General features: G+C 43.0%; 1 protein-coding gene across 22 annotated transcripts in view; it reads right to left on the bottom strand.

The window, feature by feature from the left end:
• Positions 1-27267, bottom strand: part of PPFIA1 (PPFI scaffold protein A1) — an 807831-nt gene that overhangs the window by 529198 nt on the left and 251366 nt on the right. For all 22 annotated transcript variants that reach the window (XM_078684274.1, XM_078684276.1, XM_078684283.1 and 19 more), the window contains exons 6-7: positions 18681-18782; positions 18292-18513 (exon numbers count right to left, since the gene is read on the bottom strand). In XM_078684274.1, the coding sequence (XP_078540400.1) occupies positions 18292-18513; positions 18681-18782 (324 nt within the window). The remainder of the gene's footprint in view (positions 1-18291; positions 18514-18680; positions 18783-27267) is intronic.

Raw genomic sequence — 27267 nt, 5'->3', positions numbered from 1 at the left:
TGAACACTCTGGTGCCTAAAGAGGCCCCCACGCCGGACGGTCAAAGTCCCTATGACTGTCGTATTGACTCTATTTCCTGCTTGTTGTTCTTGATTCCTGTCTTGCTTATTATCATTGAATGCATATCTGTATTTGCTGTGAAGCGCTCTGATACCCTCGGGTCCAGCTAGCGCTATACATGCGTTGCCCAAGAGTGTGCGACCATTTGAGTTTATTTTGCTGCCACTCTTTTAGAAAATCTATTTGTGCAGCAGCAAGTCTTCTCAAACGGCAGCACTCTGACTGCGACTGCCTGCGTCAGAAAACAGCACTAGAAAACAGCAAACTACCCTCGCTCGCCAGCTCGCATTTTTTGAAGCCTTGTGGGGGGAAAAAGTCCGCTATGCAGAGTTTGGCGGAATTTGGCTAGAAATCTGCGTTAAAGAGGAGTGAGCTAATTCCCAAGGTGGAATTAAATATTTCACCCACCTCTACTGATATGGCCATATGTCAATATGCAAACATGGCTGGAACAACGTGCAAATGCCACTGCATAGCCACCTAGGAGCATATATAGAAACATTTGTAGTTCTTGTCGAATAAGCAGAAAGTGTTCAGTAGGCATCAGAACTAAAAGGTTCTAAAGTCAGGAGAAGGGAAGGATTTAAACGGTGTAAGGTAAACGCCTGGAAACAGAGCATGATGTAGTGGTATATCAACTTTTTGTAAAGATACCGTCCACACGGACACTATGAAAATGCAAATAATTTGTTAAATCTGTGGGAAACAGGTCTGTAGCGGAATAAAAAAAAAAATTAGATGTAATGGATCAAATGTGCAGCGTGGATTAATGTCGACACAAACTGCATGGCCGGTGCCCGATAGTAAGAAGAAGCTAAGAAACAAGCATTGACTCGTCTTGGGTAACTATTGGTTTGATCAATGATTTTTGGCGATGCGGTACGGCAATCCAGCTGCTGCGCAGTACGGCTAAAGGAGGTGGAGGAAGAAGCTATAATCCACAAAGTCATTTTATAGGCAAATACATGTGTCACCCAGCATGGTTGTGCATACAAAGTGACAGATGTTTCTTCTCCTTTTATTTACTGATCCAAGATGGATCGGCAAATAAAAAGAACAAAATGAGTGCACCAGCATGTTTTTTTTAATTTCAAAAGCGAATAGGGCGGGCAGAGGTACATACACATAGGATGCGGGAAGAAGGGAAGTAAAACAAAGTGCAGGGGACAGAAGCAGCATGGAGGCTGGAGGGAGAGGCACCCTGGTGGAAGTCAATAACATGAGCGTGGTTAGGGCAAGAGAAGTACTGTAGGGATACAGCTGAAAAACACATGAAACTCTTGTGGAGTACGTAAATAAAAAGAACGTGTAGTTCCCTAAAACTGAGCAGTGGAAGGGCACAAGTAAACAGGTCATGCTCCAGGGGAGGGACACATTCATGATGAAGTAGGTAAGCCATTGAATAAGTATGCAAATGTGACGGACAATTGTGCCAATTTATGGTAAGGAATTAGTAAGCTTTAAGCTCACTTTAAGATCTAGTAAACAGACATTAGGTCTTTTACAATCAGACAGCCTAGATAGTGAAGGGTTTCAGATGTGGTAACAAAGGTATTGAAACAGGGGCACTGCGAAACAGTTTACGAAGCGACAGCATTTCATGTAGCTCCAGGAGGCTACTACTAAACTGTGGTTGAAATGTGCACATCCATGTTCAGAACCGAGCAAGAATATTTGTATATGTCATCTGTGCTTTCTTCTCCTGTTTGTCTAACCATACCTCCTGGTTGGAAAGTGAGTGAGTTGCATGTAATACAAGCAAAGTCATCAGTATGAAAAACTATTGTAACAAGCATTGGCATAGCCAATAGGTCTCGCTTTTGGGACCTTATAAGTATTTAGTTATGCAGCACAATATCCTTGGTGCAATAACAACTGTTGCATGGCTAAAAACGTATAAGATCCCAAAGGCGAGACCTATTGGCTATGCCAATGCTTGTTTTTAGAAGCCTGGCATGCAGTTTTAAATGTAGGTTGGTAAGAAAGGTGCCAACCCGAGGTGCATAGTCTAGAGAGAAATAAGATCGGAAGAGAGGCGAGTTATAATGAAATAGCACAAATTGAAAGGTGAAGCACAGAATGACAGTGCAGGTAAACAAAGTAGCGAAGTAGGTATAGTCGGTGGAATGAAAAATAGAAAGATATGAGTAGTAGAGAGAAAAGAGGAGCAGAGGAGGTAGAGAGAGGAGGCTAATACAGAGGGAGGGCAAGGGAAAAGTAGAGAATGGTGAAATAGGGAGAGATACGGAGGTAAGACAGATGTATTAAACGATTGAAACAATGGAAGCAGAGAGAGTGAACGGAAACAGTGAGGGAGATAGAAAGAGATGAAATCAAAGGGAGTGATAGATGGAAGAGGTAGAGAGAGCATAGTAGAGAAAAAGAAACAAAATAATGGGAAAGGTGAGGGAAAGAAGACATCAATAAAAATAGAAATAGAAGGCCAATAGGTGAGGTAAATTGAGAGGCTAGATCGTGAATGAGAAGTGGGGAAGAGAGATATGAGGCAGTGAGTTGTGAGGCAGAGAGAGAAATTAAATAATGGTGAGGTAGAAAGAGGCATGCGAGACGTAGAGAAAGGTAAGGTATAGATGGCAAAAAGGATAGAAAGGGTAAGATAAAGAGATGAAATTAAGAGGGAGGTGAAGCAAATGGAAGAGAAATTAAGGGGGTGAGAATCAAACAGAGCAGCAAGATGCAGACAGAAGAGAAAGTAGAGAGAGAGAGGCACTTGAGGAGAAGAGGGGCAGAGAGCTAGAGAAGAGGTAGGATCGGAGAGAGGTGGCTAGTTGATGTCATGAGAGGTAAGTGCTGTGGGGCACTGAGTTTATTGAAAGAGGTGTGACGTACAGAGTGAGTTTAAATGTAGAGCAATAGTATGGTAGGTACATAGCCATGTATAAATAGACAGCTAAAAAGGGAGTGTTTAGGTAAAGGAATGAGACATGGGACAGAAAGGTGCGACAGAGAAAGAAATGTATTGGGTGGTATAGAGAAGTGACAGCTAGTCACAGAGTGGGGTATGTAGAGAAGTAATTTAGAAAGAAGGGCAGGGATTTGGTCTCTGGTCAGGTAAAGAGTTAACTTACAACAAGAGAGGAAGAGGGAGAGATGTAGGAGGGAAATGTGAGCAGAGGTGGGAGGTAGAGAGAAGTGTGGTATCGTAATGTATGCATTTGCCTCAGAAGAGGGTGTTTAACTTGTCACGCTGATAAAAGTACAGTGCTATTGAAACAGCTGAATAGAGATTAAAATTGATGAGAAAGGGAGGAGCATTATTACAGAATGAACTGAAGGGCACCTAGTAAAGACGAGCCACCGAATAAACAGTAGCACGGGGAGGAGGGGGAGGCGGAGAAAAGATGGGGTGAGAGAAGCAGGAGAAAGGGAGGAGGGACAGGGACGTGCATGGACTTGGAAGGAGGGTCAGCGAGTGAGGGAAAAACAGAAAAGACACAGAAAGGGAGGAAGCTCACCAAAAGGGTGAGAGGGTCAGTTAGAGGAAGGTAAAGAGGGAAGACAGGCAGGAGGACGAGAGAGAAAGAGAATTGGGCGGCAAGAACAGGAGCGGCAGAAAGATGGAGTACAGTGAAGGAGTGTGGAAGACAGTGGCACAAGGCTGGAGGAATGAGAACAGAGAGCCAGGAGAGATAAAGATGGGAGGAGGGGTGCGGAGGCCGACCGGGAGGAAGAAAGGGGTGGGGACACTGGAGGGGCAGAGAGACGGAAGAAAGAAACAGTATCCATCTCACGCGCGTGGCTTCTGAGAGGTGTAGTCTGACTGCAGACAGTGGTCGCTGGAGGTAAGTAGTATCATGGTAAGGGAGATAATGTCACACAAAAATAGGAAGGTATTGAAAAGGGCTGCATAAAATACCATGTGCATGAAGTCTCCCTACACAGTTCCAACCCCGCCATAAGGCGCCCTTGTGGAAAAAAGAGCGCGCAGACCGCCCACAGCAATGGGATTTTAACTACCGTATGGTAGAAATCTCTTATCCCCGCACAACAGAATTCCTGTCTGTTTGAAGAATTTTACCCCGCCCCCCACCCCTCCCCTGCCGCCAGTGGAATCCACACTCCTCAATGTATCTAGTCTCCAAAGAGTGGGATTGAGGGGTTTTGGAGGGGGATCCCATTGAAAACAATGGCTATTAAAAAGTTTGTTGATGCAGTGAAAGTTTTTAGAGCGAATGACAACCCCTCTCCCATTTGTAGAAGATGAAGATAAGAGTGATGCGCCCCTAGGTCCACTCTAAATATCGTTATTAGGAGATATCCTACTATTGAACCCAGTGCATATGTTAAAACACGTACAAAGATATTAAGCAATCGTTCATAAATTATTCCCTAAAATACGAAGCCTTTTTTAATAGAAACACGTCAAAAGCGCATCCCATAGAAACATGCATAGTGTAGCACGTCTCTGATAGTGGTCGGGATCCGAGGTATACGATGTGCCCATACTTTTTTTAGCCTCGCGCTGAAAGTTTAAACAAGCTGTAGCACGGTAACCGACGTGGAGGAGGGGTTAGTAGAAGGGAGTAGTGAGAGCAGAGAGCAGGGGGTGGAGGACATAGAAGCAAAGAACAAGCTGTATCTCAGTAACTAACGAGGACAAAAAAGTGACATTTAAAAAAACAAGCGACGGGAGTTGTGTGCGAATGCACGCTAAAAGAAAAAAAAAGGACCAGAGTGGTGCGCGCGAGCGCGACGGATAAAGTGAAAGCAGGCTGGCGAGTGGTGTGCGATGTGCGAGCATCAGGACAAGAGAGGAAAGCCAGATGGCGCCTCTGCTCGTCATTGTGCGCGTAACCGCGCGCTCTATGCCACCCCAAAAGCTGTGGTCGGGCTTTTTAAAGCCCACACACTAAATGTCTCGCAGCGCATGCGCTGGCTCAGGCGAGACCTATAAAGTACATAGTCTTCTCTGGATTCACATGCTGTGTATAAAATTATGTAACTCTATTACTCTTGTGGAAGGTTAGGTTGAAGTGTTGTGGAAAAGTAAATTTTGCCATGTTCTGTGTCTCTACGTGTCATCCATCATATGTTATGTGTGCATGACCAATATGCATATGTTATTCCCCATGTCCGATTAATGACGCAATTACAGTTGTGTCCACCTCTAGTATGCTAGTTTCCAGTCCTCGTGAATACTACGAATATCAGGCCTATGTAAAGCTATGTTGCCACGTTTCTCAGTGTGCACGTTATTTCATTATAAAGTCCCCGTTTCCAGGCCTCAACAGGGCCCGGACATCAGATTCAGCTCCTGTCTCCTGAAGCCTCGCTGAGGAGCGATCCAGCCCCCACCTGTATCCTCGACCTTTCACTTACTTCCTGCCTCGCAGTGCCCGGTGCAGCCTGGCTCTGCCTCTGAGTCTGCCAAGACTATGTTGTGATTCCAGCTATCAGTTTAGTCCTCCTTCTCTGCATTCCTAAGCTACTGAACTGCATCAATAGTTTCCGTCATTGTCTAGCCTATGCGGCTCCATATTAAGAGAAATACTGTATTTAATGGTCATTTAATATTCTTCATCACGCACTATATGTAGAATAAATGCATGCTCTAGTCTTAGAGTCAATTAGCTTTTCCCCTCATGACTTCTAGTTTATATCAACATGTTCCCTAAACATCAGATACTAGATAGGGTTTAGGTACATGTCGCTCCGACCCTCCAGACTTTAGTCTCTGCTCCTAGCACAGAGTTCATAGCCCCCAGCTTCTCCTCGTAACACGTCATTGCCAGTTTGCGCGCACCATCAGGTTAGAGGTCCCGGCTCCTTAGGTAGCCCCCTCCTATGTTTCCGCCCATTCATGACATATTCTGTTACGTTTGCATCACATGTCTGAGTTACACCTTCTTTTTACTCTTATCTTTCGCGACTGCTACGCGTCACGCCTTCTGCTCCACCCACTGCTACGCCTACTGCAATGTAATGCTATGTGTTTGCGCTATGTATATATGCTCATGTATTGTTATTAAAAGTCAGCGCGCTCATCCCAGCCCCAGCAGCTGCTGGGCCCTGTCATCTTATTCCTATGCAGGTTGTCCTGTTCCTGTCCTTATGCTGTATTAAACCTGCAAAACTCCTACTACCTCGAATCTTGACTCTTATTTATTGAGCTATCTGTTATGATATATGTCTAGTCAAAAATAGGGTATTATTTATTTATTTACCACAGTGTGTCTGGTTACAGAAAGTTGTTTTAATACTTTCTCTACTACTTTATCCTCTTTATTCGCATGGATGTCCATGCATTAGTGTTCCACAACAAATCTTAATATAAATGACTATCATTCTGGATAAGGTCCTTTGGCAACGTTTTGCCTTACTCTGCACCATAAGGAGCCGATGGTCTTTGGTACGATCAATATAAAAACGTAGTGCCCTTATGGGGTCTGGCTAATGAGGTTCTCCACTTCTTTCGAGGAGTGAGGGTGGGGGCAAAGAACATTGGAAGCCTGATGGACTGACTGATCACAAACTTCAGGAGAAAAGCCACTTTGTTCCTCAGCACCAGCTTTTCCGGAAGGAAGGTGGTGTACGGTGGCTGTACTGACAGGGATAGGAGCTTACACATGCGAGAAGCTGATGTTATTACAATTAGGAATACAGTTTTCAGGGTTTGTAGACGAAGGGAAAAGTTGTTAAGAAGCTCAAATGGAGCACATCAGAGCAGTGAGAACCAAGTTAAGGTCCTACTGTGGCATTGCAAAAGGTTTAGGAGAGAATATATGGACCAAACCTTTTAGAATAAGGCATCACAATAGGAGACTGGAACAGGGAAGGTTGATCTGGCAAATACAAAAAGGCTGGGCGAAAGACAGAATGAACAGTAACGCATCCAACAGTTTGGCTTGTTGGGGGGTCCAATCATGTGGGCACGGCACCCAGCCACAAATTAGCCAAGCGATCTGCATAAATGAAATTGGTAGAAGGGTGCCTGGCTACAACAACTTCCACTTTTTGGGATAGAAATCAAACGTAGTCCGCTGTGAAACTCCTCCTCACATGTGCAGGTGTAGATAACGCACAGCTGGGTTCAACGTCCTTGATTGCTGCTGAGAAAGAAGACCATCCCAAAGCAGCAGCCTAATCACAGGAAAGTTGCTCATAGACAGAAGCTCAGGATACCACACTCTACTGGCCAAACTCAAGTCCATTAGGCAATTCTTTATCTTCAGAACGAAGGTAAGGACAGGTCATGGCTGGAAGGTATGCAGCAGTCCCAAGCTCCACTCGAAAACAACCTTCTTGGGAAGTCCAAAGCACAAAAATGTTGACACTGCGCATAGTCTGCAGCACCAAAGATATCAGGCCAGGGCTGTCCCCATTATTGGAAGATGTCCTGTTCCACCTCTGAGTGCAGTTACCATACGCCAGCTGAGTTAGTCACTCTGATGGCTAAAGATATGTCCAAGTGATGTACAATCAGGGATATACCCGGCCTATTCCACCAGGTCCAGAGGCGCAGGGTCTCTTGGCACAGAGTCCTGGAGCCGTCTCTGTCTTGCTTGTTTCAGTACCAAATAAGGTTTCTGCAGTCTCTTAGGACCTGAATCAGTCTCTCCTTCACAGATGGAAGGAAAGTTGGGGCAACGTATGGACAGCAACTCCATCAGGCTAATGTGAAGGCAGGCTGCTGTACTATATTCTTTTTCTTCCACATGTCCTCCCCAACCCAGCAGTGACACATTTATCACCACTGCCAGTTTTGGGTGGGTTAGAGAGATGGTGCTACAGCTGGGCCAATGGCAGGTGAACATCCACCACTGCAGATATTTTGTAGTATCCTATGAAACCAGGATGGAATCTGTAAGGTTCCCCCTTGGTGCTGAGCCCATCTAGACTTCATATACCCCTACACAGCTAACAAACTACATATGGCATGATCGACTAGCAGAATGCAGGAGGCTACTAGTCCATGAAGCTTCAGAGTCACCTTCACAGACACATAACTAAGGCTGGAAAATAGTGACCGTAGTACAAATATTCTAGACTCATTAAAGAGGAAAGGCTTGAAAATGCACCATGTCCAGGACAGCTCAGATGAAAGGATGCCTCAGCGGGAGTTGTGACTTCATCACGTTGAACCCCAAAGATGTAAGGAGGTTTGCTATCGTACGGATGTGGTCTACGACTGACTGAGGCGAGCCCACCTTTAACAGTCAGTCATCTTGCTAGGGGAAGACTGGTACCCTAACCTCCACAGCTATGCTGCAACCACTCCCATCACTTTTATGAACACCCAAGGGTACACTTGTGAGGCCAAAAAGGAGAACAGCAAACTGAAAATGCCTGTGGCCCTCTTAGAATTGCAGGCAGCAGCTGTGGACCTGCAGGACTGCGAAATGTTAAGTGGAGTCCGGCAGGTCCAACGCTATCATCCAGTCTCTAGTATCCACTTCAAAAAGAACCTGGGCCAATATGAGCATTTTGATTTTTTCCTTCCGTAGGAAGAAGTTGAGATGGTTAAAGGTATGAAATAGGGTGAACCCTTCGCCCTTCATTGCCAAAGGAATAACACAAATAACTCCAGGTTACTATAACTAAAACAGGACCCTCTCTATGGTTCCTTTCTGCAAAAAGAGTCTGGACTTCCTGCAACAAAAAAAAGACATACAGTTCTCCGAAAGCCACCCTGATTTAGATGGAGTAGGTGGCCACCCGTGCAGAAAATGAGTTATTCTGCCTCCCTACAGGGTGGGCGTGAGCTGCCAAGGGAAAGCTAAAGTGGCTTGCAGGCTGCTGCTAGGGGACAGAGGACTGGGAAGTACATTGCCCCTACTGGCCAACACCTTGCCTGCCACAAACCCTCCCACAACCAAGAAAGGGGTGGGGCATCTGCTTTGGGGTGGGGCATCTGCTGTTGGCTCAGGCACATGCAGGATAATATTCTTCGAACTCGGTTTTGAACACGAAGTACCAAGCTGTATCTATAAGGTGTCAAAATGATATTGTACGCTCTTGTGTTTGTAGAAGGGCAGAGGGAGCGCTCACTTGCTCTGCTTTCTTTAAGACACTTGAGAGCGGGTCAGACTTCTCGCCAAAAAAAGGCATGACAATGAGTGACACCTGTACTTACGCAGAAAGCCAGTGGATCTCCTCAGCTCATGGTACCGGAGCACAATGCTAATCCAGATTTCTCTGTCCAGTTTGTAGTGTCTAATCCTGAGCAGATGACATACTTGGCCACATTCTGCCCAAACTGAATGGTCTGCACTAAACAGGCCCAGAACTCATTGACTGCAGGCAAAATATACACCATGGAGTACCATAGTTCATGGGAGTAGTCTCCCAGCAAACAGCCGGTGTTGACGGATAGAAGGACATGGCTGATGCAGGAAAACATTCTCTTCGGATAAGATGTCATGACATCTTATCCGGTGTGGTCATACAAAATGAATTTGTGTTGACTGCTGGTGGATGCCTGTACCACAAGGCTCTCCAAAGTACCATACAGTATAAGAAATGCTGGGTTACTAGTAGCTGACCAGTAGGAACATGCCTCTTGACTCATTAGTGGGCATGAACACAGTTTGCTCAAGTGTCCATTACAGTATCGCAAGTGCTTTATAGCTTCAAGGACTGCCTTAAGGATGTGGGTCTCTGGATGAAGTAGAGGTCCTTGCTAACAAAATCGGTCCTCAGTTCTGGTAGTCTCTCTATGCGGTCCACAAAATGGTGGCTAGATAAACTTGTCCCCATTTCGTCCCCTGCCCAACATAAACAAAATCTTGGAATTAGTATGACTCCAAGATTACCTTTGATGAGCATATGAAGTCCCCAACTCCCACCTGCTTCCCTCTTGAGTATAATCAGGAAACCTTTCCCAGATCCGTCGCTTTAGAAAAGCTGTATATAAACAATGAGATTCTATCAATGTGGTAGATGTGATTATTTTATTTGTATTTTTCAATTATCAAAAGTGAAGACCTACTGTCTTTAGGGTGAGAGAAGCCCTCTCTGCAGATGGCAGATAGAGAGCACTATGTGTTTTTTAAAATACCCCTCACACACTATGAATCCCATAGTGTCATGCTTCATCATAGGGGTCTTCCCGTCCCTCTACGGGGCGGGGCGTGCTACGACCTACGGACTACGCGGGAGCACTTGAGTTTTTGACGATAGGCTATGTGTAATGTGAGGACAGTGATAAGTAATGGGGGTGTAGGGACCTATATACGTGAAAAAGTGGTGTAAAAAATATTAAAAGTTCCCTGGCTAGTCGAAAAAATTAATTTAATGGCTTCGCTGGCTGGGAAAGTTAAAAGGGGGTTGATAAGTAGAGCAACATGTGTTGTCTACTTAGTCGACATGACATGTTTCGTAGGCACTCCCCTCCTGCCCACTCCTCAGGACCTCTGTTGGTCCCTACTAAAAATACTCAGTTTTAAATATATATTATATGCCTACAGTCCTAAAACCTGGTAGCAAAAATCATCTGCCTGGTTTTGCCTCTGTGCTTGAGTGGGCCCTGCTGAGGTGTGAAAAAACAATATGACCTGTTGTGGTCCAGTTTATTCAAAAGTTGCGTGCCCCATGAGCTTGCGCCTTAGGGATTCAATCGGCGGTGTAGGGACTGCTTTAACTATTCTGTTTCAATCCATTCCCTGCAGCAGCTCCGCTCATTTTTTTTTAGAGCTTTAGAAAAGCTTACAGAAGCTTTAGTAACAGCTATTTTATTTGGTAATCTTGTGTATCATCTGTTTCAGAGACATAAGATGGTACAAAATGCAGCTGCTCGCTAAATGCATGGACTGAACTAGAAGATCTTCCATCTCTAAACACTTGTTCCAGTTTCACTGTCAACTCATTGCCAAAAGTCTATTCAACGGCTTGTACCTGTGTCACAAAACCATGTTCACACCTACACAGGGAAGTTATACGTCCTCTCTTTTCTGGTGCCTTCCATAACAGACCTTGCACTCCAACACATCATTTGACAGTAACTTGAAAATGTCAGGAATGGCGGTATTCATTTTCAATGGTGTCATCCAAGGATTGTAACCTACTGCCTCGGCCTCTCCAGGCTCAACCGAATCTCATCACTATCAGAAATCAATTTAAGAAGCACTTGTTTACAACTCTTCTATAACACCTGTCTTCTTGCTATAGTATTTGAATGCTCTCCACTGCTGCTGCTCACCTTTTGCACCACAACACATCTTCCTGATGTATTTGTGCACCTAAGAAAAATATTACAAGACTCCGTATACATTTTACAAAGTATTGTATCCCAATAGTAAGGATGACCGAAGTTCCATGTTCCTATCACCTCATCCCATTCTTTTTCTTTTTTTTTTTTGTAGGGTGCTCAAGTAAGCCTTTGTTGTCTTCGTTTCCAACTTACTTTATGGGATCAAATCAAGAAGAAAAAGTTTAAGGAAAAACAAGCATGGCAATGAACTTACCAGCTAGGTTTGTTGGGAGTGATACTGGTATTAAATGACATCCCAAGTATCATTGGTCAGAAAGATGTGAAGTGTAATAATTTAAATATAACTAACATCTGAAGTGAAATTCTTTGCTTGACAAAACGTATTACTATTTTGTTTCTTTAGTTCAAAGCCCCACCACAAAAAAAAAAAAGAACGAAAACCAGGACACAGATTATCCCATCTTCTCAATGGGCCAAAATACATTTGGCACCCACTCTTGGGATATTGGATACACACTTTAGGATGCAGAATGACGGAAAGCCTTTACAGCATTCTCCAAAATTTACAAGTAAACAATTCAAAGAAAGGCAGTGATTCTTGTGCTAGCTATTTTCTCAATGTTACTAGAGATTTTACTCCAGTAACATTGAGACAATAGCTAGCACAAGCTTTCAACTCAAGGACAATGTATTTTTTTTTAGCTAGAATGGTTGTGAAACATCAAATGTGCTTAAAAATAAGAAACTTCAAAAGTAACCGATACACCTAGAAAGGTCATTTTCATATGCTATACAATTTTAATATGAAGCTTCGTGATGCATGCAACTGTCTGAACCATTAATTAAATACTATGACTCAATAAATGGTCATCCAAAGTGAGCACATGTTCAATCACAGCTTCGAGTAAACCAACATGAGGTATCAGGCAGCCATCCGCAGAAGACTGTCAGTTCACGATTTCCACCCATGATGTGCAAAGATCATTCTACCTCATAATGTATCTGAAATTTACAGCAACTAGGCTCAGGTCTGTGCCATCTGATAGAGGCGGAACTATAAACGATATCCACTTGCCCCAGCTTAGAATTTGATTTCCAAGGCAATTTGAGGAGCTGCTAAGGCATAACCCATTCACTATGACCAGTTCAAGATCGGAATTTAAGTGACTTACACAGCAATGATTTTATTGCTTAGATACCTGCAGAAGAAAGGAAAAGGTCAGGCTACAACGAAACATGTCATTAAGAGAGGAACTAAATCATATGCCACAATGCTTAAGGTTTGTAAAACTAAGATTAAGTTACAAACGTAGTGGCTCTCATCTAAAACATGTTGCTTGACAACCCAGAAAACCATAAACAGAAAATTCTCTCTGCTTAACTACACAAGTAAACGCTGTCACTGCATCACGCGTCCACAAACTGCAGATACTGAGTTAGATCTTTAAGTGCCTCCCAAACAAAACGAGTAAAACTGACATTTACACCCTGATCACCAGCAAGTTTGACTATTGGAGCACTATCTAAGGTGGGATTACCAAGCAACTAAGGCCCTGTCATGTGGGGCCCGGTTAAGAAAAAGCAGTTTTACATGCTCAGGTTCTTAGGTTGCATTCTCTCCCTAAACACATGACATTTGACACACATTTAATTGCGTGCACATGCAGGTTAATTTTCTTCGAACTCTGTTTTTCTTACACTACTACTTCGTAAGCACTATCAAAACACCTTGAACATTCTATACAAGGGGTAATTCCTCACCTAAGATGTTATTTGTTTTGGCTGCTCTGCGACAGAGCTATCACAATCGAACAAACAATTGCTGCCTGGCCAGGACTTCTGCATGGTAATATGCAGGATGTTATTATATATATGACATCAAGCCTTTGTTTTGTCCGAGGAGCATTTCGAGGAGCACGGAGAGGTTGTTCCATGCCAGAATTCCATCTCAGCTGATTTCTCTATACGTCATGCGAGGGATGCTGTCCAGCTCTACACCAAGACAGGCAGCTTGATGACACTTACCTACAGGTAACAGGAAGTTAGATCACCCTACAGGGATTTGGCAGATTCACTCACCCTAGAAATGATATGGTAGGATACGCTTGGTAGGAGTACACTATATACTATATTACAGTACTCTGTATGCAAGCATATATTCTCTGAAATAAGCAAAATGGCTTAACTGTTTATCTTTTTCACCATTCTCATAATGCTAATCACATTATTCTGTTTCCTTCTATTGATTATTGCAGGGCAAGTACTTTACTCAAGAATCACAATGCTTCAATAAATATTTAAACACTTTACTGTGTATTCTTGTGTATCTCTTTGGGTATGCTTATGTAACTAAGCGAAAGGTTTTTAGATCTGTTACCACAATTTCCTTGGATAGTCCGGGTTGTCATGTCATTGTCAGGTTGCCGTTCCATTTGTTACCTTGTAAGGTAAGAGGTACAGATGGTGCACTGTGAGCTTGCAGGACTACGCCCAACATATCCGGATGGTGTGTAGGGTAATCAGCCTGGCACAGTTCTGATCGTTCTGTTGTCCACCTAACGCGCATTTTACTTAGGAAAGTATACACCGTTTGACAGCCCCACCTACCTGAACACTAACCACCCAGGCACCTCCGCTCCCAGGACTCCTACTTGTACACATCCCACGCATTCAAAGAACCAGATGGGGAAGACTGGCTTTCTCTTTCAACGATTCAAAGGCGTGGCACTGTCTGCTACTCCACATGAGAAATTCCTCTTCTTGAATTCCGCAAGAAGCTGAACACCTGACGTTTTAATTAACCAACCAACCATAGGCAGGGCTAAGCTCAAACACCCTTGCAGATGAAAGTGCGCTTTAAAAATACACGTAACATAAGATAAAATCCTATTTGTATTAAAATATTGCACTTTTTCAGAGCTTTAATACCAATAATTACAAGCAAACAAAAAATCAAACTGATGCATCAATGTTTTTGCACTAACGAAGCAAGCTTGTTTTATACACAAAAGAATGGGGAGAGTCAATTAAGCCTGGTTTGCAAAATTCATTGATTTGTTTCAACAATGTATTGCCTGGTTTGATAATAGTTATTCTTCTTGTCAGGTACCCAAAGACCAGTCTTGTGCTTTGTGTGAAGTACTAGACAATTACCTTTAAACATGGATCACGGTACTCATTGTTGCCAGCAGACTTTGCATTGAGCAGTGTAATGATTTCAAGAAAGCGTCCAAACCACAATTTATTTCAGTGATTGCTTTTAGTAAAACAAAGCCAGTTTGAAACAGGAGGGGCTGGTATTCCCGCAAATGACAGAAGAAGGGGTCGGCATTCCCACCTTTAAGGATAGGGGTTTGTTCTCCACTATTGATTACATATTCGTTAGTACTGCTGTATTTCCTTGCATACTAGACTATATTGTACATTGGTCTCATTTTAGCGATAATAATCCCGTCAATATTAGCCTGCGTGGATCTCTAAAATCTGCAGAAGTGGTGGAGACCATGGTCCCCGATACCACATTCAAAACCAAGGACAATGGGCGTCGGTTGAAATGGGCCAAGGTGGTACCAAACCTCTCTTCTGAATTGATATGCTAAATGTGGCAGGGAACGAGATAGCCATCTGCCTAGATAGTACTCAAGGGGGAAAGACTATCGCCGCAGCCTTCGATAAGATCTTGCAACATGTACAGAGCACCCGTTCCCTACCTAATAAGGAAGGGGCTCAGAAGGAAGAGAGATTTGACCGCATTTGTTCAGCAGCCCACCAGAAGTTACTACGTGCCCTGAAACAAACACCTCAGGATAGAAATGAAATAGACATGGCTAGGTCCGAATATAAGCGAACATTACGGAAAGCGGAAATTAAACGAGAAGCATGGGATATGTTGACTATGGACGTGCTCAAGAATAGCGCAAAATTTTGGGAAATTGTCAACAGACCCTTCTTTTCTGGCCTTGGAAGTGACACGGTTGAGTGTAACAACCCTGAGGAGCTTTTGGTTTACTCATTTTAAGCAAATCTATAGGGATCAACTATATCAGGTCAATACAGGCTCTATTTGTTCAAAGCTAGCATATTACATACCATTTTCTGCACAAGATGTGGCTGTGGCCATAGCCCAAATGTCCTGCAATAAAGCACGGGCCCGGATGGAGCCCCGGCTGACCTTTTCAGGTCAGATATCAATGTATGGTAAAAAATATTGGCTAATTTCTATAATGTGGTCTGTTCAAAAGGATCGCCTAAATCCTGGTCAACTTCTACTATTGTCCCCGTTTTAAAAAAGGGTAATAGAGGGTACCCAAGGTGCTATAGACCAATATCGCTGACCGATTCTACAGTCAAGGTGTTGGGCAGAGTGGTACTCAGCAGATTAACTGAATGGATTGAGGAGCAAAATGTCCTGTCAGACCTGCAATATGGTTTCAGGAAAGGCAGAGGCACCTTGGACTAGTGCCTTAACCTCTATCTTTTAATAGGGAAATACACAATGGCCAAGAAGGGGACTTTACATCTTGCCTTTATGGACTTTTCTTCTGCATTTGACCGGGTGAATAGGTCTGAGCTCTGGGACTGGTTATTAGGAATGGGGACGGATAAGAACATCGTATATTTTCTTCTTGACTTGCACAGGGAACTATCGGCAGCAGTAAGGTTCGATCAAAAGTGTAATCTAACGCAGAAGATGGACATTGCAATAGGAGTTCGACAAGGCTGTATTTTGGCGCCCTTTATATTAATCGTTGTGAACCGGCTTTATGTGGAGCTGCTAAAGATATTCCCCGCATAAGGAACAGGTTGATTCCAGCTTTGCTTTAGGCAGACGATGCTGCGCTCCTATCATGCACAGCTGTGGGCCAACAGCACCTGTTGACCACCTTCACTAATTTTATGGGCTCATTTGACTTCAATGTAAATCTGTCTAAATCACATATTATGAGCCTGGGAGGGAAGTCAAAGATATCTAAAATGTTTTGTTGTGGCAGGACTGTAGAAACCAGGGTATCTACATTCCCATACCTGGGCGTTTTATTTGACGATAGGTGTTCATGGGTTCCGTAAAGGAGGGCAAAGAGAATTGCTATGGCTTGTTCAACAGGCGCAATATTTGATTTTGCCCGGAGGCTGGACACTAAGCCCGTGCAGGCTATGCTGAACATATACAAGTCTAAGAGTATTTCGATCGTTAAGTATGGCTCCGCAATTTGGGGTTATAGTAATAACTGTAGTGAGTTAGAAATTGTTGAAAATAACCTTGTTCTCAGTCCCCCAATGCACATCTTCGTATATTATTCATCATGAGATGGGTATTGGTTATGTGGTGGATTCGATTAGAAATGTATCTCGATCTGGTTCAACCCAGAGCTGGTGTTAAATAACGAGATTATACGAGTTAGCATGGCCCTAGATAGGGCCAGCAATATACCGTAGTTGAGACATCTGAAAAGCACAGCCGCTCAGCCTTGTTTGACAACCCTGAAATAATATGCAAAAAAGACCTTTTGTGGGCCAAGACCTCGTTTCTGTGCAGATTGTCATCAGAAAGAGAGGCTGCGGAATTATTGAAAACTACGGTCCGTGCCCACCAGCTCCTAAAACCTTTTTATTTTATGGAGCCTTATTTGGATATTGTTACCAAGCCTCAGCACCGTTTTCTCCTGACGAAATTTTGGTTTAATTATCTATATCTCTGGTTGGCTGACACTCCAGGCTGGGCAAAGATAGAGGACCTGGGGCCATGCTCTTGCGATTGATTCTCAAGGCAGGACACCATGCATTTTGTCCTTTTTTGTGATAAATACTTATCCATACGCCAGCATTATATCCTTCCTATCTTAAAGAAAAAAGGTTTCCTGCAGGCTAGCTAGACTGGCGCTCATATTTGCAGATGTCGAGTAGTCCCTGGGAGAATCTTAGCATTGTGAGTTTTTTAGCAGCAGCAGTTAGATTAGAGAAAAAAAAAAAGAAATAGTGAGCGAATAGGATTAGGTAATCAGATTCTTTTATGTATCATGGACCTATTGTGTATGGAATGTTTTTTATACTTTTTGTATCTCTCAGTGGTACATGTAAATTCAGACTTTGGATTACGTGTTAATTATGATTGATTTTATGTAAAAAAAAATAGTTTTGAAATGTGATTGGTATTTTTAACAAGCTATTATGGTTTTAAATAACCGAATAAAGTGATTTTTGACTTGACTTGAAACAGGAGACCAAATTTAGTGACAAGAGTCCTCTTTAGATGCAAACAGTTGCCTTACTCTACCTAGAGAACAACTAAAAGGTGTTAGAACTAGTTAAGCTAGCGAATAAAAAAAAACAATTGCAAAATTATCTGTTTAACAACGTGGAGAAAGTGATGTCCTCTACCATACTTTGATGTCTTCTTTGTGAATTATAGTGGGACAGCAATTTCAATTCGTTTCATATGTTGGGAACATCACCTAGTGTCAATCAAATGAGAGAATGCGGCCGAAGGCAGAATTTGAGGTGACAGCCAAAGATAAAAATGCATAACGAGATTAGGAAACAACAAACCGAATTACTGACTTATTCCAACTCACAAGGACACTATAAAACCTAGAATGTTTCTGGTGATAGCCCCTGACAAAATTGCCCCAAACAGAAAACTTTTGTTCTAAAGATGAATCATGAACAGAATCCTGCAAAAAGAAGGTATGAACTGGAGGGTTTTAGGGCATGAGAAAGAGGCAGATGTGGAGAGGCATGCTGGAAAGAAACAGAGGGGAAAGATGGATGCATGTAACCCAGAGATGAGGTGAGCAAAGGGAGGGAGGTAGAGGAAAGGGTAACTGGGATGGATGCCGCTAGAGAGAAAGGAGGGGGTGAGCAGGAGTAGGTTGGTATAGAGTTGAAAGAGAGGTAAGAAAGATTAAAGGAAGAGAACACAATCAGAAGACGGGTATGCAGAAAGCAGTGACATCAAAAACACTACTTTGAATCTACTACTAAGAAACTCGCAGAAACAATCAGCAATTGTTGCGAGATTGATCTTGTGCAATCTATTATTTGAGACTTTTTTATATTCTCACCTCTCTAACGTCTCTTTGAAGCTTTGTATTAATTTCTTCAGATTTGATCAAATCTTTCCTTGCTGTGTCAAGATCTTCCTCCAGCTCCGTTACTCTGCTTGAAAGAGCAGCAAGACGTTCTTTCATTTGGTTTTGCTCCTTCGTTTGTTTCTCAATGGTATCTTGAAGTTCAATTACTTTGCCAAGATCTTCATCGTGATTCAAAGACCCATCAGAAGACCGCTGTCCAAAAAAAAAATCAAGTAAACCTTAGAATGAATTAGGTGCTCACCGTTTCAAGAATTACTATAATGAAAACCCAGTTGCAGCATTACAAATAACTCAAACATTAACATTAATGAGGAACAAGGCCTTCAAAAACCTTGAAACACTAAAATAACCATGCCTACCTTTCCATTGGTGCTTGGTGTACTGTCAGACTCATTGTTTAATTCAATAATTCCATCTGAAAATATCTTCTTCTGATTGTTCTGCTCCCTTGTAATCATCAACTAAAACCAAAATATGAAGGTTGGCAGAAATGAGAAAAAAATTTAATTGACATAGTTCTATTACGTCCTACAGGTGATCAGTAGCAATAAATGTGTCTGCTAATTGGCATATCCAAACAGCAACAACAGCTGTATATCCAGGCCTACCCATCCCTATAATTCAGATTAGGTGACTAACCTATAGACGAAAGAAGTCAGTGCGAATATCACCTGCGATACTACCCCCAAGAATGGTATAGGGAATTAATTTGTAAAGGCAGCACCCAACACAGAAATAATAAAACAACAAGAGATTTAAGGACAGAGACGTGTCCATATTTATCAATCTTACAGCTTACTAAATTTGAGTGACTAGTGCGAAATGAAGGAAAAAAACTTCGAATGATCTAAGACAGTAAAATACTGATAAAATATGAATAGCAAGAGTACCAGAGAACAACAATTGAGAACTAGGCAACATTGCTCATCAAGCAACAGCTTGGGCTCCTTAAGACGTTTGTTAAAAAAGCATTTTTATTTAATTAATAGTTTATTAGTGGTTACAATAAGCCATGTAAACACTTCAGAACAAACATTTCCAGTTTTTATATACAAGAGCCAAATCGTTATACAATGAATTTATCAAAATGTAACAGCTTCGGTAAAATTAACTGTATGGTCAGTTTTTTGAGATGGTGGACGTCTTTCACTTGGGAAGAAAATAGTGGCTTTAATATGCAAATTAAAATGCAACAAAAGAATAGTTTTTAAGGAAACATTTTTAAGCAATTACCATACAGATGCTGATCTATCTCCTACAGAATAGAAAAAAACACAGGAAAGCAAAAAAAAATAAACTACGTCCATCTGATGGTAAGTCGGAACAGGATTCTAATCCAACTTCATTGGTCAGTACATCTGTACCATGAAGACTTGTCTAAGGAAGTTTCCATGCTTCATCCCAAGTGTGGAACACATGGCACAGGCGATGGATGGCTGGTACTTGATCCAGACTGAAGCTAGATATACCATCAGGATCAATATGCAAGGTATTCCTATTTCCTGCAGAATTTGAATAGAAGTAACATGAAAGACTTTGGTTACCATAAAGCTGACACTCAAATTCTAGGTGGGAAGGCCAAGTATCCCTATACGCAAACTAAAGTTTTTTGCCATCTGTACATTTCCCTAAAGCAACAATAAGGAATTTATACGGCCCAAGGATCATAGGTGAGAAGAGCTGGTCAAAGAAAAACAAAAAAAGAAATGGGACACTGTGAATACAGTGATGAGATAGTTACAACACCTGCCCACAAATTATATTCATGGCATCTCTGGTTTGCCTACATGTACCCTGGGACAGTAATTTCACAAAGAACAGAAGTGTGAGCACCCATTTCACAAAGGCGGGGGTGAATCCTACTTCTATTTTACAGGAGTAGACGGACTCCTTGCAAGCTTACCTAACTCCCCCAAAACACAGACAATATATCAAAGTAATATTAATGTTTCAGGCCAAATACTTGTGCATATATAGGCACTTCTCCTATTCGGGTAGCTGACAGGCCCACAAGCATTCTGGTACTTGTAGCATTAGATGGGCTCAGTCTTATATAGAGAAAGTGGATGGTACACAGTGCTACCCATGTGGTGAAGTCGTAATTACTTCTCAGCCAATACCGTACTAGGGCCTTTGAGTACTGGCATAACCTGAAAATGTCACTAGGAAGATTTTCAGCGAAAAGAAAATATTGCACTAATAGTGTATCACCACATCCCTTTCACTTTATCAGCACTGAGTGGAGAAATAACAAAACAAACAGCAGAACACCTGGGGAGGCTTGGGAGTTGTACCAAATAAAGTTTAAGTGACACTTCGAGTGTGCTGTCAAAACCAACAATACAGACTGATACATGTAATGTAGCAAGAAAATAATTAAAATATTTGGACTAGGCACATTTAGGTCTCGCTAGAGTCAGCGCATGCGCTGCTCTGGCGAGACATTAAGTAGCTGCTACAAAAAGCGCTACCTTGCCGGCCACCAGCTTGCTAGAACGTGCACAAGGGCGCGCAACGTGCACAGCACTTTTTCCAGTGGTGCGCGCCCGTGCGCACAACTCGTGTTTCTTTTTTGTTTTTTATTTCATTTCGCGGCCGTGCGGTGTTACTTTTACGGCAAATGCTTGTTTAGTTTACATTTAAAATCTGGTGACGGAAATGCCATTAACTCTCATGAGAATTATTTGTTTCTCTTCCAACAGATAAAAAGTTGAGGGATATATCCAGGAACTATCTTTTCTCTTAAGTAAGAGCTAAAGTTACGAATTGGAATAAGCTGTGCGGGCTGTTCTTCGTGGGCAGCGGCTGAAGTCCTTCCTCTTTCCAGTATTGTTCATGTGATCATGTGTCTCACTAGTCTTACATATTTCTAAGGAGGGCTCCTCATCAGCTGCAAGAAACCACAACTTGCCTCTGCTGGGAGCACTGATCTTGCGAAAGAATGTGCATTTCCGTGGACAATCTACGGCCTTTGGTGCGCCTTTTCGAGCAGATTCACAGCTGCTGCCGTGAATGCGCAGTCCCCGGCCCAAGCCACATAGCTGAATAAGTGTTTTTGGCCCAAGGGCAGACCTACTTCCAGTTCTAGTCTTACGTCACCCTACAGCAGTCGTGCAGATTGGGCACACCCACAAGTGCCATCATGCACACAACACAGCTCCAAGTCCTCTAGTTAAGCATCAAATCCATTTTCTCTCACCAGTCCGCACTTTAGTCATACAGAAGATTTAAAGGTACCGCAACCAGACACTCCTATCACTGTATTAAAACCACAAGAGCAGCAAAGATGTCTTCAAACTGAACAGCCACCAAAGCCGAAAAGTGCACAGCCGAACACCAAGGCAAAAAAGCACAAACATCCATACACAAATAATTCTCAGCGGCGATCGATAACTTCAGCTAGCTGGCCACTACCCAATATAATTTGTTTCTAAACAATACCCTGGACTTTCCCGGACACAGTCAAGATAAAGTACTCTTGGACGTTCCACGGCCAAATTGAAGGTCAGCTGGCCATATTGACGCTGAACAACACAAATCCCAGAACTTAAAACGACATCCCGATTTCGACCCACTGTGGGGCCATGCAGATAGTAGAAATGCGGAGTGCAACTGCAGGAAACGGCGCCTCAGGCACTCATACTAACAAATTAACAAGTCGTTGTCACGAAGCTTCATAGGGACCAGACCAGCGAAGCAGAACAAACAGCAGGCAGCCACAACACATCTCCCCAACTACTTCTTTCCGACCATTTTCTTTTTACCGTCCGTTATTTGTTCCTCATACGCTTCCTTACAATATCCCATACGATATCTTTCCACACAACGTAAAGCACTTTTTAGAACAACCTTAAGCTAGTGGTAAACACTGGCTATTTCTCCGTAATTAGATTTTGTTTACCAGTTTTATGCCGTTTTGCGGTGCAGTAGTCCAATCTGTTGGGTCGTATTTGCACGTAATATTACTACATGTAAGGAGCTTAATTTAGGGTGATGTATGCCGGGACGCTTACGTCACTTTACCTCCCTTTGTTGATTTTTTTTCTATTCACCATTTAATACATGAATATTTAGCATTTCTTGTATTATTTAACGCAACGTTTATCGCCCTTATTTCATGGGAGCGATTTCACCACACCCAGTTAACAATTAAGTTATGTTCTTTGAATTCGGCGTTTGAACCAGTGAACGCCATTTACATGGTTCAGAGGGTTTTGGTATTTGAGAAATGTGATCACGGGCCACTGGTAATATCTGACAGCTGACCAAGCCAGCAGACACGCGAATTAACATGTGAATAGAAATCCTCAATGGTATTCTACAACAAAACTGTTTATTTGAATAACGCGATTTGTTGTGCCACAAAGTGAGATTGTGTGCAACATGAAAATATACTAGCAGATGCTAAAGATGAACATTGCGTAGAGAATGTTTTAGAAATAACCCTCTTTCCAAGACGGATACGTAAGTCTTTGGCTAGGTATGTTTAATTAGGATGATGACCATTTATACGTGCGATGTGTTTTGGAAACACTGTTTTATGCATCTTTACGAATAGCTGTATTGCAAGTGCCCGGTATACCTCATTTTTTTTTACAATAAGGTGTGCAGTATATAATATTGTGACTGTACAGTCACTCGTACGTAATGTGCCCAGCAGTCTAATGTCTCAAGATCTACCTCTTTGAAATACACTTGACAAAGGCTGAATGCCTTCCCACCAGATAGATGCTTGGGCAAAGAACCTATATGTTTTAACTCTAGTCACTGTTTTTACTAACATGGTTGTTCTTTTCAACTGTTACAACCAGACTTCTTGTAAAATGCTCTAAACCCCTGTGACCATGCTTGTGCTATATAAAACGGAAATTTAGGGTGGTGTGTGCCTGGACATTTAGCACTGCTTTTAAGCTTTTTTCCTTTAAACATTGTAGGCAGAAAAGGGGTTTTATTTTCAAGGTACTTAGGCATGAAGATGTATACTTCTCACTTGATAACTCGCTAACAGAGCAGAGGCTGCGTAGAGGTTTCTCACTATCACTCTCTATTTTGTTTAATATAAAAAAACTCTAATTTTCCTTTATTCTTTGTTTTTTCCCATTCCCGCCACCCTTTTACATTGAACTGCTTCAATCCAACAGAAAGCTTCTACCAGGGCCGTAATTATCTTGTTCAGGGGGCCTTACATCTCATCACCTGCTGGGGCATAATAATAAGCCGATGCTTAACACTGCCTACTCCCCCGTAATTATTATTATTTTTTTTAAAACTGTTTTTTACCTATTTTGCAATGTACTGTGCAAAACTGTTCCGTTTTACTTAAATTAGGTCCTGGTAGAAACCATGGATGCATGTGGCATGACCCAACTCGTGGATAGTCCGACTCACTCAGCAGGCCATACGTTGGATGGGGTGTTTTCGAATGACTCCAGATTGAAGACAGGTAGCCCGATCCCTCTGGCCTGGTCAGATCATTTGGCTGTGCCCATTGAGCTTATAATACACAGCACAGCCCCTGCTCAATCGGACTCCAAAAAATGGTGACTTAAAAGAAATCTCAGGGAGATCTATAATGAAGCCCTAGCCCCATTTCTGTCTAAACTTGGTGCCTCCTTAAATAAGGATACTAACTATGCGGTAGGGGAGTTCTCTAACATCACGGAGGCTGTAGACACTTTAGCTCCCGCTAAACAGCATTACTCAGCTAGAAAGAGCCCTTCTGCGCCATGGTTCTCTCAAACTCAGACAATTGAGACAGGGATGCAGAAGACAAGAGAGGCTCTGGCGTGGTAATCTCGACCCTACTGAGAAGATACAACAAACATCTCTTAAAAGAATATAAATTAGCGGTTATTGAGGAAAAAAAGTCCTTCTATGTTAATCTCGCCACCTCCTTGAAATCCTCTAAAGATCTCTTTAAGATCATGGACTCCCTCTCTGCCCCCAAGACTATCTATCCTATTGCACAGGAGCTCTGTGACAAAATTTCCACTTTCTTCCACACTAAAATTGCCGACATTTATAATGCTCTAGAACATGTTAATCATCAGCTGGATCCCTGTCCCCTTTCCCCCTCGCAGCAGTGCCTCTAGCTCCTGTACCTGAGCCTAGTCTGCTCCTTCTCCACCCTCCTGCTCTCGTAGCAGGGCTCCAGGCTTCGGAACCTGGGCCGAGTCTGTCTGTCTTTCCGCTTCTCACCCTCGATGAGATTAACCGCCTACTTGACAACATCAAATCAGGCTCCCCTCTGGACCCTTGTCCGCTTAAAATCCTGAAGGCCTGTAGGGAGGTGGTTATTCCCCCTCTTCTTGAGGTGATGAACCTGGCAATTACGGAGGGAACCTTTCCCCTCGCCTGGAAACAGGCAGTTGTCAAGCCTCTCTTGAAGAAGGCCTCTCTTGATCCCGGGGTACTGAAAAACTTTCAGCCGATTTCCCTGCTTCCGGCCCCCGCCAAGATTCTTGAGGCCCATCTTAATCACCACCTTACCACCTTCCTGGATAATTCAGGCCTGCTGGACATTTCGCAGCATGGCTTTCGTAGGGCCCATAGTACAGAATCTGCCCTCACGGTGGTCGTCAACAATATCCGCTCGTGGGTCGATAGGGGCCAGATTACTCTTCTGGTCCTACTCGACCTCACGGCAGCCTTCGACACCCTGTCTCCCCTGGTCCTGGTTGCCAGGCTCAGGGAGATAGGAGTTGGAGGCTCAGCCCTTAGTCTTCTTACGTCAGAGGGAACAAAGAGTGAAGCTGGGTAATTTTTTGTCCCCCCCAAACCAGTGCAGTGCGGGGTGCCCCAGGGATCTTCCATAAGTCCTACCCTTTTTAATATATATGTCGCCCACTTGCCAGGGTAGTGCGGTCGTATGGTTTTGAGGTGTTGTCGTATGCCGACGACACCCAAATCATGGTATCCCTCACACAGTCCGTGAGTGAATCTGCCCTCAACTTCAGAACCTGCATGGAGGCAGTCTCCCAGTGGATGATACGAAATTTTCTAAAAACTCAACGGGGAGAAGACGGAGGTCTTAATCTTTGAGGGCTGCCAAGACATCTGGTCTAATGACTGGTGGCCGGACTCCCTTGGTGAATGTCCTACTCCCTCACATTCCGCCAAGAATCTGGGGGTCCTGATTGATACTTCTCTCTCCTTTGACCGTCAGGTCAGCAGGACGGTCTCCACCTGTTGTGGTATCATCAGGATCCTCAGAAAGATCGCATCCTACCTCTCTCCGGATGCCCGAAAACAGGCTACAGTAGCTCTGGTCTCCTCGAGGCAGGACTACTGTAACACTCTGTATGTGGGCATGAATAAGAGCCTTGTCCATCGCTTACAGATGGTGCAGAATGCTGCGGGCAGGATGGTGCTCAATCTTCCTAGGCTCTCTTCTGCAACCCAGGCCAGGAAATCTCTTCATTGGCTCCCTGTCGAGTCCAGGATCACATTTAAGCTTCTTTGCCTTGCTCATGGGGCTGTTTATGGCTCTGGTTCAGAGAGTATTAGGTCCCTCCTTCATCCCTATTCTCCCTGCAGGACCCTCCGGTCATCTTCTAAAAATCTCCTATTAGTCCCTAGATTTGCCAAAGCAAGATGGGGAGGGAAAGCCTTTGTCACCGCAGTTCCTAAGCTTTGGAACTCTCTCCCGCCTGAATTGGTGGGATTACCCTCTCTGGCGCGTTTTCGCAAAGAATTGAAAACTTGGTTTTTCTGTCAGGCGTATTCTTAGATATGTACTCGGTGAATTTGAGACGATATGTTTAGTTTGTGCGCCTTGATGCCCTTGGGCTAAGTTGCGCGGTATAAATTCCCCTATCATCATCATCATAATATTAACACAAGCAAAAAGCCTAAATTAGAGCAGGGTCTGCCGGAATGCTTAACATTTTTTTTCAACTTTTTTTCTAGAAACATTGTAGACCGGTTTGTTTGGCCTCCTTTTCTATTTTAAAAATTATAAATAGCTAATTAGGTTTATAATTATATTAGGCATCCTGCCTTTAAAATTGCCTTTTACAAGCCCGCTCGTTTACAGTTCCGGCAGGCATACTTAGCACACTTCCCCCATTTGAAATAAACTTTAGTTCACCTAAAGCCACACTTTACCACAAATGTAATCACGGCCTCAGGCGCTCATACTAACATAAATTAACAAGTCGTTGTCACGAAGCTTCACAGGGATCAGACCAGCGACGCAGAATAAACAGCAGGCAGCCTGAACACATCGCCCCAACTACTCCTTTCCTACCATTTATTTTCAACCGTCCGTTATTTGCTTGTTCCTCATACGCTTCGTTACAATATCCCATATCATATCTTACCATACAACTTAAAGCACTTTTTATAACAACCTTAAGCTAGTGGTAAACACTGGCTATTTTTCCGTAATTCAATTTTCTTTAACAGTTTTATGCCGTTTTGCAGTGTATCAGTCTAGTCTGTTGGGTCGTAGTCAAATTTGAGATGTAATATTACTACGTGCAAGGAGCTTAATTTAGGGTGGTGTGTGCCGGGGCGCTTAGCAATGTTTTTAAGCTTTTCTCCTTTAAACACTGTTACCACGAAAGGACCGTAGTGTTAGCGCCTGCAAAGAGGGACGGGGTTGTCAGAATTATTTTTGGGGTAGGTGCGGAGTCGCTTTGTATTTTGCATGTGGGACATGTTTTTTTTGTGTGCCTAAACACACGCGCTGTTATCATACAATGCCTGTTCATTTTTTTAGGCCCTATACACACGCGCTGTTAACATACAATGACTGTGCACGTATTTAGTTAAGTAAAGGACATGCTGTGTACACCCACACACATAGTGCTGCTGCCAGCCCCCTCTTGTTTTCTTCTGATTAAAATAAGCATTTGCATAGCCAATAGGTCTCGCCTTTGGGACCTCATAAGTATTTAGTTATGCAGCACAATATCCGTGGTGCAACAACATTAACTGTTGCAT

The sequence above is a fragment of the Lissotriton helveticus genome, chromosome 3_2 (assembly GCF_964261635.1).
Source record: "Lissotriton helveticus chromosome 3_2, aLisHel1.1, whole genome shotgun sequence".
NCBI classification, from domain to species: Eukaryota; Metazoa; Chordata; class Amphibia; order Caudata; family Salamandridae; genus Lissotriton; species Lissotriton helveticus.
Note: the sequence above shows the minus strand (reverse complement) of the source record. Positions and strands in the feature narration are given on the sequence as shown.